General features: G+C 36.6%; 1 protein-coding gene across 1 annotated transcript; it reads left to right on the top strand.

Annotated features, from left to right (window-relative positions):
* The first annotated feature begins 1,112 nt into the window (after positions 1-1,112).
* Positions 1,113-19,458, top strand: GAS2L3 (growth arrest specific 2 like 3). Its single transcript, XM_087873945.1, has 10 exons — positions 1,113-1,290; positions 1,536-1,689; positions 5,784-5,816; positions 6,173-6,341; positions 7,169-7,281; positions 8,907-9,048; positions 12,530-12,593; positions 13,153-13,291; positions 14,499-14,606; positions 15,018-19,458. The coding sequence occupies exons 3-10, from the start codon at positions 5,799-5,801 to the stop codon at positions 16,437-16,439; spliced, it is 2,175 nt and encodes a 724-aa protein (XP_087730071.1). The 5' UTR covers positions 1,113-1,290; positions 1,536-1,689; positions 5,784-5,798; the 3' UTR covers positions 16,440-19,458.
* Positions 19,459-20,468: the final 1,010 nt, after the last annotated feature.

Genomic DNA, 20,468 nt, shown 5'->3' with positions numbered 1-20,468 from the left:
ATGAATTCACTTAACAACCAGATTACTAATTTATGAACTGCAGTGATTCATTTAACAACTGTGGCAAGGAAGGTTGTAAAATGGAGCAAAATCACCCAACAAATGTCTCATTTAACAATTTTGGGCCCAATTGCGATTGTAAATCGAGGACTACCTGTACTGATGCTGACATATCAGTGCATTTGTTAACCAAGCTTACGGTTTATTCTGTGGCAAACAGCCATAAATGTATGTAGGGTTGTGTTGCCACATGTTTTATACCGAGAGATAAGGAACCTCTCTGATTGTGCTTCTGATCCATTTCTCTGCCTCCACACTGACTTTTTTAGTTAGGGCTGCTGGGTGTTGCAACCTCTAATCCGGAGTGAAATCCAGAAGGTTCTAACAGGTTCTGGAGAACCAGTAGTGGAAATTTTAAGTAGTTCGGAGAACCAGCAAATACCACCTCTGGCTGGCCCCAGAGTGGGGTGAGAATGGAGATTTTGCAATATCCTTCCCCTGGAGTGGGGTGGGAATGGAGATTTTGCAATATCCTTCCTCTGCCACGCCCACAGAACCAGTAGGGAAAAAATTTGATTTCACCCCTGCTCTAATCACCCTCACACACACACACAACATAGAGGAGGGTGAAATCCAAAGCAGGCTGTAATAGAGAGGCAGAACCTTAGCAAGCGCTGTCCCAATCCCCGAACGTCCCCCGCCTTCCCTCTCAGCTGAGGAGATGCCAACACTCGGTCCAGACCAGGGGTCTCCAACCTTGGCAATTTTAAGACTTGTGGACTTCAACTCCCAGAATTCCTCAGCCAGCTTTGCTGGCTGAGGAATTCTGGGAGTTAAAGTCCACAAGTCTTAAAGTTGCCAAGGTTGGAGACCCCTGGTCCAGATAATAATCCGCGGCGACTGTCACCTGACACATACGACCGCCGGATTCACTCACACACACACGCGACCACTGCATCCCCTCCGTTCGAATCCTCCCCGAGCACCAGCATCGCCACCCCAGCCTTTCGCTACGGACGCCCGCCACAAGGCACCCACCCCCCCCATCCGGAAAACTCGCTCTCCCTCCCCTTTCGCCCCAGCCTCCGCCTCGCCGGCCTGGGCCCCGCCTCGCGTCAGCTGATTGGGCCTTTCGAACTGTTGCGGGCGGAGGCGGCCGAATGAATCAGGGAGCGCTGGAGCTCGAGAGGATTCCCTTGCCGCTGCCGCAATCTCACGTGTGCTCCCCCCCCCCTCCCCCACAACCAGGCGGAGGATGCGTGGAGGGTTCTGACTCTGGAGTTCCCCGTCGTAAGTATCTCCAAGTTTCCCCGGTAGATAGCAGATGGTTTGATTGACGTGTGATGTCTCTTGGCTGAAACGCAGTAGGTCCCCCAAGCAGATTTGGGACTGATCACAACCTGCTAGGCTGAAGCGTGGTTGGTGGGTTGTTTATGGCTCCCTAGAGCCTCTTAAGTTCCCTGTGCCGTACAAGGGGATGGGTTGCCTTAAACCTCAAGGCGCTAATGCTGTTTCCTTGCTTCCTTTTGAAATAGGGCTATGGAAAAGTGCTGGCCATTTACTCAGAAAAGGGGAAGAAAATCAATTCAGCTCTTGCTGTCTGTTGCAGTGACGCACATGCAGTCTTGACCAGCAGTTTTCTCGCCCGGAGGAAACGGCTTTCTGCAACCTCAGCCTTCATTCCGGCAGGTATTTTGTGGAAAAATGGGAACTGTAGTCCGACAGGGAACCAAAACTTGGGGAAAACTTGAAATAGAAGCTATGCTGACTTTTTACCGCATTTTGCCAAGGGCATAAATACTCAAAATACTGAAACTCAAAAACATTGAAAAGGATGTGACATAGTATAACAGCCTGTGGCAAGTTGTTCCTTACCCTGGCTGATTTTGGAGTTTGCAAGTTGTGAATTCAAGGTTATATGGTCTTCTAGTAATTTTTCAACAATGTAAGACAAGTGTTTTTCAAAATTGGCAAGTTTTAAGATGTGTGAACTTCAATTTCCAGAATTCCCCAGCCAGCATGGATGAAGTTTGAAACCTACTGGTATAAAGTAATCCTAAACTGCTGAGATGATAACATAAACTGCAGTAGGATATAAGTTTAAATAAACTATTTTTTAATTATGGATTTACATGTTACCCTTAAAAATGGGATGCAATTATAAGGCGTGTTACTAACATCACATACATAATTGTATATGTGATTATGCATATAATTTCTGTAATAATTCACCTGAGGGTGAAGCACTTATCCCTCACTACAGCTGCAGCGTCCCCAGCAAATGAGTGAAGTTGTTTTGTTTGGTTGTAAAACTCTACTTCACTTCAGTCCTACAGGTTCAGAGATGTGAACCCCAAATAATTTAAAATATCCTTTCAGTTTACAATTTGAAGGCTAAACAGTAAAGTGTGAAAATAGCAGGAAGGGTCCAACAAGAACAATCAAAATATTGAAAGCCATGTATTCCTAAAAAAATGATTTTCCTCAATTTCCAGAAGATTAAGACGTGCGTCCTTTGGAAAATTAAGTTTGTTGGGTTAACTGCCCAAATATCTTCTCCCTTTTTCTAACTATTCTTAAAAAATTGTTAAGACAAGGACTCCTCTGAAGAAAGTATCTTTTTTCCTGGTTCTGAAAGATTATTGCTAGTATTTTAATTGTACCAGAAATTAATATGCATCTCTTGTAATATTCAAATAGCATTCGAAAGGTTTAGTTCAGGGGTCAGCAACCGGTGGCTCCGGAGCCATATGTGGCTCTTTCATCCCACTGCTACGGCTCCCTGTCGCTGGTCGGCTCCACAATTGATAGGGCTTTTGGTTAGGACAGGTAGAGGAAAAAGGAAGCTGCGCTAGGAGGAGACTCTATGGTGGGGGAACTGGACTTCCAGTTGGCTCCAGAATTGAATGGGGGGCTTCCAGTTAGGACCTTTGTGGCTCTTTGAGTGCTTAAGGTTGCTGATCCCTGGTTTAGTTGAATACTACAAGGTAGTATACTATCTGAAATTATCACGTGCAGCTCATTCCTGTTCCTGCTTGTTTTGTAGTTGGCCCATTGAATTCAGTAGCATTTCCACACAAGTATATGAACACGATTATATTATGACTGGGTTTATGTATTTTAACCCATGGTTTATTTTAATTAGAATTTGTTAAACAAGCCATATACCCTTCTTCTCATGTAATATCATAAGCCATGATTTATAAATCACAATGGCTATGATGTATGAACTGAGGTGTATTTTGTATTTCAGACATCACCTTCCTAATTCACCATTTTATGATAGAGAAAAAGGAACAAACTTAATACTTGTATATCTTTTTTTCTTCTTATTTTTTCCCATAGAAGACTTCCTGGTTTTCTTAAACCACAATTTCCTGTGATTATTGAACTATAAATCTGTGATTTGCAAGCCTTTAAAGGCCAAAGGGAAAAAAAAGAAAAGAAAACCAGAGTGAAAAGGCCCATACACACTTCTTATTTGTTCCCAATCCTCCAAATCTTGATTTGAAAAACAAAGAATATGATTACTGAAACAAGCTGTATACAAAAGACTAATGTTAAACTAATGTTAAACTTATTGAATAAACCACAATTTGATAGATTCAAACAAGTTAAGCCCTGAAACATAGTTTAGAAAAGGTCCCATTCAGCCAGAAAATGCAAGCCACACTGTACAGATAGTCCTCGATTTACAACTTTTTGTTAAATGACCATTCAAAGCTACAATAGCACTGAAAAAAGTGACTTCTGACCATTTTTCACATTTATGAGCATTGCAACATTAAACACTTGGCAACTGACTCATATTTATGATGGTTGCAGTGTCCCAAGTTTATGTGATCCTTTTGCAACCTTCTGACAAGCAGAGTCAATGGGTAAGCCAGATTCAGTTAACAACCATGGTAATAACCTAACAACTGGAGTGATTTGCTTAACAACTGTGGCAAAAAAGGTTGTAAAATGGACAAAACTCACTTAACAATGGCCTCTCTTAGCAACAGAAATTTTGGCTCAATTATGTTCGTAAGTTGAGGACTACCTATAATGAGCTGTAATGAGATTTCTGTTTTGGCCTATTGAATTTTAACCTGAAACACTAGCTTATTCTATAAAAAATCAGTCAGTCCACAGCTTAACTTGGTATGTAAATTCAGTTACTAAGTCTATAATGTGAGAAGCAAAATTCTAGTCATCAATTTGTGAGCTTCATACTTGTATTTTAACTGATTGCAAAGACAGATGTAATATTATGAAGTGAGCTGATATAAAAATCTTCTGACATTTTCTTTCAAGTGTGCAGTTTTTCCCTAAAATAGGCAGGCTTTGTGTGACATTCTTGAAAACTGAAGATGCTGAACATTCTTCTAATAGTTCTTTTTTTGAATATTTTCCTTTGTTCAAGCTGATAGGCTGCCTTGCATATTGGGCAGTCTTTTTGTTACTGTTGGTTTGTTAAGGACCTTGTTCAAATGTGTAAGTGTTCCATCGTTTAATGAGAGCAGTATTTTTGGTAGCTGTTGCCACCATATTTTTTTCCTTCTAAAATGTCAATGAAGCCCCTTGCTTTGGCCTGTTAAGACAAAGAGCTTTTTATGTAAATGAACTTTATTCCCTGGTACTCACTGTGGGAAGCTGAATACATTAGTTAGTAAAGACTTGTTCTACTTTCTGTCTTTTTTGTGTAGTATAAAGGAGAGAAATATCAGGAGGACGTGACTTTCTTATGTTCAAATAATAAATGGTAGCATTTGTTTAGGATCTGTGTTCCCAGCTGGCTTGGAACTGAGATTTTTGATGTAGCTTTAAATTTACCACTTTAGCAATATTGGTAGGCAAGTGAATTCAATATGTGATCTGAAGATTAGTTTAAAATGAAATCTACATGGAGGTTTTTGTTCTAAATACTGTCATACACTAGGATTTGCATTCCAATACAACTGTTTGCAATGTAGATTTTTTTTCCATACAGTATTAATTATTCAATTAATTGAAGTCTCCTATGCTTTAAATGTTTCAATGGAAATTTGTAACAATTAAGATTTCAATTGCAGTTTGAATTCTTTCTATTTGGCAATAGTCGAGGAAATGTTTTTCATTTGAGGCAACTATATAATTTTTTAAAAAACAGAAATAAATGTAAAAATATAAACAATGTTTAAAATGTATGGGAAACAAATGTGCAAGCACTGGGTGTTATTTCATATTGATATACTTAGAATTATTCCTATGCTAACATTTTAATTAACTTTAACTAGATTGTTAGAATTGATAATTTTCAATGGAAAGCATAGACTCTTAGATTTTCGGTATCTAATTTTCAAATTTACAGTAGGACATGTACGGTAATTTGACATCATTTTATTTATGGAACTCAAGCAATTGAGTAGGAATAAATATGAGAATGATCTTTCTGTGACATCCGTCACCCCACTGATAGAAATATAAAATGGAAGGGAATATTTACATATATGAATTAGGCTTGTCTACTGGAATGCACCATTTGATTTTTTTACTCATATTTGCCAGTATGGTTTAAAGATGTTAATCTACTTTTGATATATTAAAAACATGGAATGTTGTTATAAGGATTATGGAGATACTGAGCATGAAAATTGAAAAAAATATATTCAGTATTGGAAATATATTGAAGTCCCAGTTTTGGATTGGTTTACTTTTTGTTGATCTGTTGGCCGTCTTTTCAATGTTACAGATAAATGAAGAAAAATAAAATACAATTTGACACTTTTAGCTGAAAGTATCTTTTTTCCTCCTAATCCTAGGAACATCCAGCTACCATGCAACATACAGTTCAGGTAGGCAAACTAAAATATTACAGCTATATCTATTAAATATTTTCCTTCTTTCTGATATATATCTAAAGAACATAACTGACTATTGATTTAATGTTCAACTCTAATGGAATTTTATGCCTGTTTTGTCAAAACATTTGGTTTTTTAAAATACTGGTATTTTGCAGAGTAATCTAGATGGATTATACAAGCCAAATTCAGCTTTTAATAGAGCTACAGTGCTCCAAAATAATAGTGAATCATTTGGGGAACATATTATGAACTTTCCATTTTTTAAAGTCATTGATAATGGATTGCAAATATGATCAGTTGTTCCATAGTGCTGAAATTGTAATCAGTCTTGTTGATATGTACCTTAGGTGTGGTTTGGAGATGATTTACCTATTAGTCCACGCAGTCCATTGACTCCAAGGCATGGCCCTGGCCTGGCTGATGTTTTACTGTATGACCAATGGATATCTGTCCGACATGAGGCAACTTTGATTCCTATGCAAGAGGATCTGGCTATCTGGCTATCTGGCTTATTGGGTTTGTTTCAAGAACCATGTAATTACTATAGAAAAAGATATAGGGGTAGAGCTAGATTTAGAGTTCATGCTGTTAGAAGTTAAAACCACTAATTTTACTGTTTCTCCTTTTATAGAAGTCTAGTCATTTGTTAAGTGTACATAATACCTCTTTACCCTAAACAGTTTTAAAAGGCATGTGTGTTTTTTGAAACATTGACTAGTATGAGGTTCAATATTTTTCCTAATTAGTATAGTTAAAACTACAGGCCAATGTACACTTTGAGATATAAATACCGTATTTTTCATTCTATAAGACGCACCAGAGTATAAGACTTTAGTTTTTGGGGAGGAAAATAAGAAAAAAGCTGATTGGGAGTGGATCGGCCTCCCGGAATACCCCCAATCAGCTGTTCCCAAAGGTGAACTTTAGCAACAGGTTCGTTGGTTGTGAACTCTGCGCCTTGCTTTTTTTTCAGCCTCTGAAACTTCCATTTCAGAGGCTTTTTTCAGAGGCTCCCCTCTTTTAGGGGGGGAAAAGGTGCATCTTATCCCCCCAAAAATACAGTAATTACTTTAAAATACAATAGGATCATGTGCTTTATGAGTGACATCTGTGACATTCAGTATCAGTTTGGACATTGCCACAATCCCACTGCAGATAAACCACAATAAAAGGGAATGTTACAGAGGCTCTGAATAGTGAGATGTCAGCATGTAAATTTAATAATAAATAAATAAACAGTATTTTTCCAGTTGATTTAGGTTGAAGCTATGCTTAACTATATCTGAGTTATCAGTTTGAGTTTTATCTGTTCTGTACTAATGAAAATCACGGCTCTTCTATAGGTATTGAACTTAAAGCAGAGCATTTATTGGAAGAACTTGATAACGGGGTACTGCTGTGCATTTTGATTGGAATCATTCAGAACATAGTTAAAAGTAACTCAAATGATTTAAAAGTAAGTTCATTTTTTTAAAAAATAGCAATTAACTTTTCTTTAAATTAATGAAAAGTCATGTGAGCAAGATTTTCCTATTAAATGTGCTTGTATTTACCCAAAAGGAAGATAATCCTGCATGTAAGTTTTAAAGGAACATTAGCAAAAATACTCTACTAATCTATGCTTAACAAATCTAAGATTATTTCCATATTTTAAATATAAATTATTGAGTAGGGAGGAATTTAGTCTTCCTCTAAAATGAATATAGTACATTGCTTTTCTTCAAATGAAGATAGTTAAGAATGTTAAACATAAAAATCCTATTACTAGACAGTTCATTATTTTTTTTCAAATGTGCGGAGGTAGTCATAATGTTCTTGCATTAAAAAAAAGTGTGCTGAATATTTCACCCTAATACCAAAATTACTTTAATTTTAATGTTATCCTATGTTCAAGTAATGCATTCAGATAGCAATTCTTGGAATTCATCTTCTGCTTTATGCTACTGCATTCACTCCCTACTACAATTGTGTATCTCAACTTCCCATGTGAACTAACGGAAATAAAGCAAGAATATTAGAACTCCTGCACCTACGTTTCTAGAATTCTGGGAATACTGATCTGGTTCAGTTCTCATAAAACAGTGAGTGGTTAGGTTTGCTTTGGATTAATATGTTGTGTAAATGGACATATTCCCACCTTAATGAGCCACATACATTTTGCCCAGGGATAGCTTAATGTTACTTAATACATTTTGTGTTCTTCAGAGCTTGAGAAATCTACATAAAACAGTCAGATGGTTTAGGATGATATTTATTGAGAAAGATTTCTGGTAAGCATGAAATACAATGCAGGAGCTCTGAAAATAGGAAGTGTTACAGCTGGTACAGATGTTGGCACTTAGGACTTTTGAACTTGGGGTATCAGGTGATCTGTCATAAAAGGATGCTGAAAGAATCGTTGAATGTATACCACGGCTATAGTGAAAAATTGGAGGAAATGTTACACAAATTAGATGCACTTAGAATTATAAACAGACATAAAATATTATTTGGATAATACATACAGTGGCTTGACATGGTGCAGAATACCGGTACATGAAAGTTGTGCCTCAGATTAGGTTCTGTGAAAAAGGAAAAGTAATTTGGAAGATGAAAGTCTGCTGATTAAAATTGTACATGACTTGAAATTCATTAGAAAAATGTGAATCATATGTTCAAGCTGCTGACAGATTTGTTCTAATTTTAAAATACTGAAGTAGTATTTTGTATATAAATAACCTGGAGGGTTTGTTCTGGATATTCATGTGATACATGTTATTGCCCTTCTTGTATCTTTCAAGCCATGTTTTCAGCTAAGTAAATGGGTCATCTACTTTTTTCTGACAACTAAAGGTGAATGCCACAAAGTTTGGTGTGTGGCTTTTTTTGCCTTTTAGCTGAGTCCTCAGCAATCCTGTTTTAAACAAATTTCCCCATTGCTTATTTATATACAGCTGAAATTAATTTCTTTTGAAATGTAATCTTTTTTTGGGGGGGGAAGAAGGAACCCCCTCCCCACTTTCCTTACTGGTTCTACTTTAGAAAAAGCTTCTGTGAATGTTTTGGAATGTTTACTGTTAAAATTTCTACATTACTTTCCAGAATTTCCCTTTGAGAAAAGTCCCCTGTAAAAAAGATGCTCCTTCAGGATCTTTCTTTGCCAGAGATAACACAGCAAACTTTTTGAATTGGTGTAGGTGCATTGGCGTGGATGAGACTTATCTTTTTGAATCCGAAGGCTTAGGTAACTTGTTTTTTTGCATTGAATTATATTAAACTAATGTCTTATATAGGCTATTATTCACTTCTAAATTTAAAAGATGAGGTGGTTGCATGAATAAGATCCTTCTGCATTGGAAAAATATCTTTGTATGTTTAATAAACTCTGTTAAAAACATGTAGTAATGCAAATACTAAACGGCAAAATATTTCATGGTCTGAAATATTAAAACAACTTTTTTGGGGGGGACTATCTGATAATAGAAGTTACTATAAGAGTTTTAAATTTTAGTTTGACAAGTTTAATAATTGCAATATCTTTCCAATAGAATTGAGAGGTTTTTTTTAAAAAAAAAATGTTGGGATTGTCTGATTTTTGCAACGTGAATTTGTATCAGGTTATTCTGATATCTTTGGAAGATGTTAATGTGATAATGGCTTTATTAATGCCATTGGATGAAGAATTTAATGTTAATAGTTAATAATCTGTTGACAATTAATCTTTTGCTTCAAGTCTTGGATTCTACCTTTTTTACTTCTTTCTAACTTGGCAGAAGTTAACAGTATGTATAAAAATACAAACTGTTAACTATGCCTAATGCTGCTACCCTCAGTTTATTACTCATCCTAAAAAAAAATCTGTTGTTGGGTTTGCACGTCAAGGATTGGACTGCTTACCTCTTGTTGTTTCAGGTTGGATCTTGTAACCAGCAGCTGCCAGACCAAATTTTTACAGATGGACTAAAATCTTGTAGTGCTCATTAAGAAAAATAGCTTGGAGATGTATTGCTAATTAGGTTTTTAGCATTGTCCCTTTTAAAAATAGATAGACATAACTGTAAGTCCTATGCCTATATAAAATCACTTCTTAAATTTTTGGTATTGTATATCCTTTTTGAAGAGTATTCTTTATGTATGCTTTGCATGGTGTGGGTGTATTTAAATTTAAAAAATATTATTCAGTATTGTTAAAGGTATGGCAATGTTCAGTTTGTAAACAGTTTTTCAATGTAATTAACAGGACAGGGTTTATAAGATACAATGTCATCCAAGAATGATAGGATTCATATATCTCCTACACAGCATATTTTAATCTACATTCAGTTATTTTTTTCTATAAAGGAACAGGGTGTAGGTTCATCAAGCCTGTATTATATTGCAGTTTTAAGGACATAATTCAAAATATTTGAAAGTGGTTACTGATTACAGTAGCTGGTTTTGTGGCATGAATATATGCTTTGTGTGTTCTTGGCAAAGATCTGCAAGGACCCTTTTGTAAGCTTGTGGGGGTGAAATAAAGAGTGGGTTTGTGCCTAGACAATATTCATGTAGGGGGCATATGGGTCTCAAAAGAGTTTCACTGCATTCATCGTTACAAGTGCCATTGAATCTTTATACTTTTAGAAAAAGGCTAAGCTCACTTTGCAGTTGTAAACCTGCTATAAGCAATTTGTACAAAACATTGAGCTGGGTGAGATGTGCCTCATCACAGGGGCTAGACCATATTAATATGACACAGGTTGTCCAAACTCTCACAGTAATCAAGAGTGGAACATTCACGGAGCAAGCCTGTTTAAGTTCTGATTAATCAAATTTATTTTAAAGAAATACAAGTATTGATAATTCTGCTTTCAAAAGTGAACTGTCCAAACTTGCTTCATTGCTCCTGCCCTTTTGGTGAAAGGAAAAGAAAGCTTGACTCTTCTGGAAAAAAAATGATTGATGATTCTCAGTGTAACCATCCATATCCATATTTATTTCTTAGATAAATCTGGTAATTGATCCAGCCATTATAATACTATATATATATATAATGCCAAGTTTATAACACAAACTGAAGGTCTCAAGCATTCCTCTGCTTGTATCGCCCAGATTATGCTGCCTTCTGTTTTACACATTTAGAATTCTATACTGTGTACACTAAATATCTATGAAAATTATGAATAATATGCATCTATTCTATTATACATCCTGAATGCATTTTTCCTTGTAGCTGAGAATTTTTGAAAGAAGAGATCACATAGGATAAAGCAGGATTTCTTAAAGTGAGGGTTGGGAATTCCTAGAGGGTTTCAGATAAACGGAAAAGTTAGAACACATTTGGGACTCGCTTTTCTGTTCTGCCTCAAAAGGTGACAGTTTGGGAAAGGACTTATTTTACTGAAGAACTTCATACTAAGAATTTATATTCCCCACCTGCCTTTCCAAATGTCCAGTCAAGGAGGGATATTGGAGAGCCTACCTCTTCCTCCATGGAAAACTTTAATCGGCCAGGCTACTTATAGTAAACTGGTGGCCCTGGCAATTACACTGGTTCCACTATGCCAATACCCATGGTTTCTGCTTTAAGCATTCCTCCCAACCCCAATAGGAAATTGTAAATGTAAACAATGGCCCTTATCATTGGATGTCTTCTTGAACTGTGGTTTGTTACCAAGGCCTTTAACTAACCCTGCTGGCTTATATTTCAGAATATTGTGGGAAGTTTTTTTCAGGAGATGTCTTAGATTCTGTTCCTTCTCATTGCTGGGAGATTCTGCGATAGACATATGAAAAGGACACAGGTCACTTTGGCATAACTAAGAGAGGCATACACAGGGGTAGGATTCAGATAATTTAACAACCGGTTCTCTGCCCTAATGATTTCTTCCAACAACCAATTCACCAAACTGCTCAGAAAGTTAACAACTGGTTAACTTCGGTTTTCCCAAAGTGGTGCAAACTGGCTGAATCCCACCACTGGGTATACATAATGAAACTTTGTGGACAGTTTGTCTAGGGACAGAGGGAAGGAAAATCCTTAGAGTATGGTCTTATGGTTTGCCCAAGCAAATCCCAAAGGGAGTGCTAGTACGGCTCCAGCACTAACCTCATGCCATGCATACTTAAAATTGGATCGCTGTTAGTATTGGGAGCTAGGAAACATGCCTTTTCCATGGCAGCCCCTGCCCTATGGAATATTTTGCCCCCTGAGATTTGGCAGGCCTCTATCCTTCTATCTTTCCTTTCGTAAAGCTTTGAATACCTTTCAAAGCCCTTTCGCCCAAGCACTGGAGTAAGATTGGATGATTGCACATTAGAAGTTTGACTTGGCATTAGGGTTTTTTTGTTTTTAATGTTGTAATGTGTTTGCTTTTATAGTTTTATAGTCTTTTATATGTTGTTTCAATCTTTGATTGGGAGCCTCCCAGAGTAGTTTAGAAGATGGAGTTATATAAATGTTTTAAATACATACATACATACATACATACATACATACATACATACATACATACATAAATGCACTGGTAGATTTCCAAATCAATGATAGCTAAAAAAAGGTCTGGATGCCAAGCAAGAGTACACCAAGGAGTAGATTAGAAAAGAACTTGCTGGTAGAGACTTACACATTTACATATGAGTTACATGTGTTCCAAATTTTGATCCATGCCATTGAATGTAGGCAAGTTATCTAGGTTTCACTGAATTATTATTTTTTTCCTTACTTGCACTAATTTTTTTTAAAGTTCTGCATAAAGACCCAAGACAAGTGTACCTTTGCTTACTGGAAATTGGTCGCATTGTATCAAGGTATGTATTCATTGTTTTCTCCAAGAAGATGCTTCGAATGCATTGTGAGTCTCCCCAAGGTTCTTAGAGTTTTCGCAACAGAGATTTGCTGATTTCATGAGACACATGGTACTACAAACTAACCTAGTGCATTTTAACTGGTGCTTGATTAGTTCACGGTTTTGTATTCATGTTCTGAAAATTGGGTTAATTGATAAACCTCATTTAAGTTAAGAGTGTTATGAAAACACAGCCATTCAGATATAAGCCTATATTCCCTAGCAAAGCAGTCCAGGTGTCATAGGATATTTTGCATTTTCCACCTACAGGTGGAAAAGGAAGTCTTCCTTTGCCATTGGGTGAGATAATGAAAGAACCTCTACTATCACTGTTCCACAGCAGCGCACCAGGTTTTACCGAAGAAGCCAGTAACCCATAGGACAATAGGATGTTTTATTCCTGTGTTCTACCCTTATTCCCAAAAGTACTCAGTGTAATAGCCACTCTCGCCCTATGGTTATTGTCTTAGAATTTTGTTAAAATTCTAAATGTAGTATTTTATACATTTTTCTTTTTATAGACATGGAGTTGAACCACCAGTATTAGTAAAGTTAGAGAAGGAAATTGAATTGGAAGAAACTTTGTTGATGTCCTCTGATAGTGTAGCCCCTATAGTTTCCTACAAATCGTGCTGTCAGCATGGAGAATTACATGAAGCAGTAAGTAGCATGCATATTTCTGCCTATGAAGCTATATCTAAATCTTTCTGGAATCTGTAACCCCAAGAACCACAGTGATGAACTATGTAAACTTTCTAGATATTTTGAATGACTAGATCATGCTATGGTCCAGGTTTGCTCAGTTTGGAATAACATATTATGCAAGCCAAGTCACTGTGGTTTATTAACTGTAATTAAAGTTTAGCATTTAGACAAAAACAGCAAATTTTGATTTATTTTACAAATCATAGTCAGGCAAACCATGTTCAGTATAAAATGTGAACCTAGCCCAAGTGTCTACAAATCTCATTCCAATCAAAAATCTATCTATTAATGAGCTGTGGTGGCTCAGTGGTTAGAATGCAGTACTACAGGCTAACTCACTGCTCACTCCAGGAGTTCGATTCTGAGCGGCTCAAGGTTGACTCAGCTTCCATCCTTCTGAGATTGGTAAAATGAGGATGCAGATTGTTAGGGGCAATATGCTGACTCTGTAAACTGCTTAGAAAGCACTATGAAGTGGTATGTAAGTCTAAGTGCTATTGCTATAATGTTGGTCAAGATTACAGTAAAACAAATTAGTTGAATTTTGTTGGTACTACATCTGATCCACCAATTACTAAGTTTATGGTTTTATAAACTCTGAAGTAGCATGAAAGGTGAAACCATTTTGTTGTCAGACCATGACCTATTGCAGGAGAGAGCCATGCGGAAGAGACAGAATTTGACAGCAGCTAATAAAAAGATGAAAAGAACATTAAAAAGCCACTTTAAGATCTAGCAGGAGGGTAAATTGAATCAGCATTCAACAGTAGATTAACATTTAAAAGTAGATATTTAAAAAAATTAAAAAGTGCAGTTAAAATCCAGCCGTTTTAAAAAAGCAGACAGTGGACGGAAAAACGATAGAGACTCAGCTCTCTGACCACTCCATGTAGAATTGTTACCTTCTAGGTCCTCTTCTCAGGTAGGTCCATAGTCATCAAAGAGTCAAGATGAGTCATTCCTAGTAGTCCCCGTTTATAGCCGGGGAGCATGCTGCCAAAGAGCCAGCTTTGATGGTGAAACCAGCTGTCTCTCATCAGGAGACAAACATTTCTGCTGCCTCAGAACTTCATCTTGGGGGCAGGTCCAAAAACTGTAATTCATATTTAGTGTTGTTTTAATATATATTATATGAAGGTAACAAAATTTTTGTACATTATAGGTTAAGCATATTGCTGAAGATCCTCCTTGTAGCTGCTCGCATAGATTTTCAATTGAGTATTTGTCTGAAGGGCGCTATAGATTGGGAGACAAAATACTATTCATTCGAGTAAGTACAAGTTTTCAGTGATTTTGCTTGGTCACTTAAGTATCAATCTTAATTGGGTGGGAAACTTTTCAAGATATGACAATATAATTTAATTGGCATTACCTTTAGTGATATCATCTGCTTAGTTTCATTGCCTATCTGAAAATGTCCCACTGTTACTGATGCTTGGGAATATTTCAGCAATCATTCTGTCTCTTTGCTGCCATAATACTGGGCAGCTTGTACTCCTCTGCATCTCTTTGTCTGCACTTTTTTTTAGGGTGTTCGTGTGTACAATACTTCTATTGCTTTCTAGGGATTGGTGGCAAATGGGAAAACTGAATGTTAATTTTAATATTTCATACAATACCTATATTGCTTAAGTGCAATCAGTTATAATCAAACTATTTTTTTAATCTCCTTTTTTATTAGATGTTACATGGCAAACATGTAATGGTACGTGTTGGTGGAGGCTGGGATACTCTTCAAGGTTTTCTTCTCAAATATGATCCTTGCCGAATGCTTCAGTTTGCAACGTTGGAACAAAAGATTTTGTCATTTCAAAAAGGTGCATCTGGTGATACGGTTTCTGATTCATCTGCTAAACCTCCACAGCCTCCACCCATGAATCCCATATCTGCCATTGATGCTTACCATAAACAAAGTTCAAAGCACTCTGCTATGGTTTCTGTTTCAAAAACTCCTCAGGTAGGTAATAGGAAACAGGCAGTATGTAAGTCGTCTCAACCAACAGTTCTTTCTTCTTCAGAAGCAGCAAAGCATTCCTTACCTACAGACCAGTTGACACGAAACCAGCCCAAATTAAAAGATTCATCAGTAAATAACGTTCAGCCATTTCCCAAAGCATCAAAACCGGTTTCCAAAAAGCCAGCACCACCTTCTCATAACCCCACATCTGTTTCAAAATATAGACAAACTGTAAATAAATGCTCATCATCAGCTCAGGGGAGAACTGCTTTAACACCATCAGCATCTCTTCAGAAATGTACTGCATCATCTACCAAGCCTGCATGTTCCCAAAACTTTCCAACTGTACAACATTCTGCTCTAGGTTGTTCAAACAATAAACTTTCCAGGTTGCCTGAAACGACTACAAGAGAAGGCTGTCTAGAAGAACATGATTCTCCTGATAGTGCAGCTGGGCTCAAAAATGTAGCCAAATGTAGGCCTCTTTCAAAAACCTCAGCAAAATCAGCAAAGACAATTAACAGAAATTTACATGTGTCTAAGCCATCTTGCCCTCAAACATCATCTACAATGCCTACAAAAATAATTTCCCAAAATAGTAGTCAAACATTACCCACACAGTTTTATTCGCACAGAGGTAAATTGGAAACTAAGCAAACCAAACAGAAAACTGCTCTTAGCCCCAAACAGCTGAGTTCTAATTCCTCTCTTACAAATGATAAAACAACTGAGCAGACATCTACACTAGATGTAAAGAGTAAAAATTCATTTTCATCTGTTAATAATTATTCTTCTGCCAAGAAGAGACCAGTTCAAACTAGTAGGATGAAAATACAGGGAACAGCTGATGCAACAACACATTCTGATCGTATGCCCTTATCTATTGTGCGTCTTCCTCAAACATCGACCATAAACGGGACAAGGAAAAAGACAGTAAAGGCTAACGTCAAAAGTCAGGCACAGGTCAAAGTCTCCCAGAAGAATGATAAAGACCTGGATTCAACCACTAAGGATCCCATTTTAAAAGGAAAAGCTGCAACTGTTCTAACTAAAGGGACACAGATTAGGTTAAAGGATGCCGTAGTAAAGTCAAAACAGGATGATAATTACTTTGTTGTGACTGGGAATAAGAAACTAAGAAAGTAAAGTACCAAGAATTTTAATTGATTATTGCAACATGTTTTTCTAATAGCCACCTTATACTTGGGACCTTAACATTAAATAACAATACAATAATTTGAATGCTAACTGCCTTGGAACAGGAGAGTTTAAAAGGTTTCCTAGTCCCCACAAGTGCAATAGTTGATTGATTACAAATAGGCACTTTATCACAATCTTTAATTATAAATGTTTTAGGATCTATTTCTCACATTGATATTAAAATGATAAGGATGCTCCTAATAGGCTATTTATTGCTCAGTTTCATGTGGCAAATATTTCTTAATGAATTGTAAGGTGATGTTTACCATCTCCAAGGAGAAATACAGCATAGCAAATTGGCTGTATTATTAGTTACATCTCCCAGAAAAAAAATGATATCTTCTGATAATACAGTCATTTGTTGACTCTGATGAATCTTTGTTTTTGGTAAGGGCTTTGGTCAAACATCAGCATGAGAATTGGTATTTACTACTGTTGTGTGTGCATACTACTAAGTAGAAAAGCAATTGTCAAATATCCTTGAGTTAAGAATAACTCCAAATAAATATCTATAATGCTAAATTTTATTTAACCTTTCAGTGCACAGAGAACACTAAGAACATTTTACAAGAGTTCTTGGCTTTAGGGACAATAATTTTAGTGCCTTCACAGATTATGTGCTTTGTTAGTTGTTTTACAGGAAAGACTGAAAAATGGCTCAAATGTGTATTCTAATTATTATGGGTTGTGTTCAGGGCTACTATTACCAACTGCACTTATATGAACAAAATTATGCATTCAATTATAATTTAATGATGATACTGGCACTGTGTAACCTTTTTATGTTTGCTTTTCTGAAATGACTAATATTTATGCCAGCACAGTGCTTCACTCTTAAAATGTGACAGACAATCTTTCTATAGAAGAAGAGCACCCAGTTTATTTCTAGGAAATTACTTGTCTTTAGAAAGTGAGAGAATAGCTTCAAAAATGGGTTATATTCATAAGCACAACTGAAAACCTTTCAAATAAGCTGCCTTTGGAATTTTTATATTTATGTTTCACACTATTTCATTTTTAGCTGTAGAATATATTCCTTATTGCATTAATCATTTTAGTTATAATATAAATAACTAACATTGAAGGAAAAGTACTTTTTTAGTTTTAGGTTTGCATTCAATATTGTGTATTCTCTGACAGGTATACACTATGTATGTGTGTATACTGCTGTTAAGCACAGTTGCACTTGTCGTGGGGTTTCGAAGCAAGTTTTAAAACAAATTTGTGTTCCCCTCCCCTAAGAAGTAAGAAAAACTTCTTAATTTCATTGTGGGTTAAAATGCTACTTGGCTCAGTGCTAGTAGTTGAAACTCAAATTAAAATTGTTATTGTATGAAAATGTTTTCCTCCCTACGCCTCCACAAAAAATTGTGAATTGGTTGTGGCCAGAGTTGAAAAAATTAATTAAGCAAACTTCCTGGCTCTTCTCTAGTTGCATTTTCAAAATAGATTGTGTCTGGTTCCTTGAGATTCATATGGACAAGTGTTACATTTTTTTAGTATATATTCTTATTTTAGAGAAAAACATGCAGGCAGATATTCTTAGGCAATATAAAATTTATATCCATATTTCCAGACTTGCTTATCACACAGATATCCTCAGATACAATCCTCAGACTACTCTGAGATTGTAATTTTATAGCTACTTACCTGAAAGCAACCATATTAAAAAATGGCATTTCAGTGCCCATGCTGCATATGTCTTTTGGATATAGGATAGCGTTACATACAAAAATAATTTGTATCTAATACAAGGATTTCTAAATATTCATTTTTGCACTTCAATAATGTATGGATTTGGGAAAAAAGTGTCTCAAATTATAACAAGTTATAACAAGAAAAGTATATCAACACATTTTTGCTTTCAGTTAAGGTTAACATATGTGCTAGTTGTTTCTGACTCTAGGGGGCGGTGCTCATCTCCGTTTCAAAGCCGAAGAGCCAGCACTGTCTGAAGACGTCTCCTTGGTCATGTGGCCGGCATGACTAAAGGCGCACGGAACACTGTTACCTTCCCACCAAAGGTGGTCCCTATTTTTCTACTTGCATTTTTTATGTGCTTTCGAACTGCTAGGTTGGCAGAAGCTGGGACAAGTAATGGGAACTCACCCCATTACGCGGCACTAGGGATTCGAACTGCTGAACTGACAACCTTTCGATCGACAAGCTCAGCGTCTTAGCCACTGAGCCATGGCGTTAAGGTTTATGTTTGAACAATTTCAAAACTGGTTACAGTTGGTCCCTGTATTCTTAAAACAGAGAAGACACTATCCTGATTTCTTTCTCTGCCCTCCCAATGCTAAATATAAAAAAATCCTAGATATGGGGTTGTAGAATTATTGTGTTTACTAAATAAGCATTGAAAAGCTATAGCAGAATTAAGTGAAACAGCTATATGGCTTCAATTGGGAACTAAACATTTGATTTTAGAAACCATGCATGTTTCCATGGAAGTGTACAGGTTGTGGTGGACTTAACAACTACAATTGGGACCAGAACTTCCACCACGATGCAGTTAAATAAGTCATGACATGACCTCAACCAACTTTACAATCTTTTTTGCCATGGTTGTTAAGCAAATTTAACTTTCCTCACCAACCTTACTTGTTGGAATCCAACTGGGAAGGTTGCAAATGGTGATCACATGACCTTGGGTTACTGAAACTATCGTAAATACATGTTGGTTGCCAAGTGCCCAAATGATATCATGTGACTGCAGGGACTGTGACAGTCTCATAAGTATGAGGACTGGTTGTAAGACACTTCTTTTCAGCACCGTCATAACTTCAAATGGTCATAAGTCAAGGACTACCTGTAGTTCAAGGTTAAAGTTTGAACTGAAGAATTCGGAAAACAACAAAAACAGTCTGCATTCCTGATAAAGCTATTGCCATAATAAAGGAATAAATTGTTTATGATGTTAGAAACACATTACCTTTTCTAATTAAAAATATATTTGATTTAACTGCATGTTTACCTGTTTTGAATTCTAAGAGCACGTTATCACCAAATTCATTCACATGACATTCATTTGAGTGGCTAAAATTGACACATGAAACTTTTAGCTAAATGGGTTCTCTCTAGTCCTAGCAGAACAATAATCATTACAATATAATGACTATCAATTGGGGTGTGATTGGGTTATGACCCTCTGCATATAGTTTCAAGTTTGAGAAGCTGAGAGGGAAATGAGACCCTCCTGCTGTACTAACCTTGTATTTTATAGCAGAACAGGAAAATAATTACTGAGAATTTTATTAAATATCTGTCCAGAGTAGAAAATCCAGAGGGATGTCTTACTACTGGAGTATTTACACTGGTCTTCAGTCAAAGAGTTACCATCCAGAAAAATCCAGCTGAGATGCTGGGATTGTAGACATTGAATGTGGTAGAATATACAAAATAGATGGGAGAGGAGTTGGAATAGCTACATTCAGTCAGGCAAAAAGAAGAAAAACAAATGGCCACTCTGCAAGTGATGGAGCGAGAAATATCCTGACTGCTCAGTCCTCATCCGATCCTAATCTGCAGATATTTTATTGTGGTAAACCAATGAAATAAAAATATACATTCAATAGAATCAGCTTCAAACTTATTTATTTATTAATTTATTTATTAATCAAATTTCTATACCGCCCTACTCCCGAAGGACTCAGGGCGGTGAACAGCCAAGATAAAATACAGACAATACAAATATTAAAAATCCCTTAAAATTATTAAATATTTCGGCCGAAACACAGATTAAAACACCCAATTTATAAAATCACGAATTAAAAAATTTAAAATTTAAGAATTTAAAAGAGGGGAGTTAGGCCAGGCCAGCTTGCTGAAATAGAAAAGTTTTGAGAGCACGGCGAAACGTGCGCAGGTCCGGGATCTTCCGTATCTCTGGGGGGAGCTCGTTCCAGATGGTAGGTGCCCCCACAGAGAAGGCTCTCCCCCTGGGGGCCACCAGTCGACACTGTTTGGCCGACG

This window comes from Pantherophis guttatus, chromosome 7 (genome assembly GCF_059756535.1).
Source record: "Pantherophis guttatus breed Tessera chromosome 7, ASM5975653v1, whole genome shotgun sequence".
In the NCBI taxonomy this organism is placed as follows: domain Eukaryota; kingdom Metazoa; phylum Chordata; class Lepidosauria; order Squamata; family Colubridae; genus Pantherophis; species Pantherophis guttatus.
Note: the sequence above shows the minus strand (reverse complement) of the source record. Positions and strands in the feature narration are given on the sequence as shown.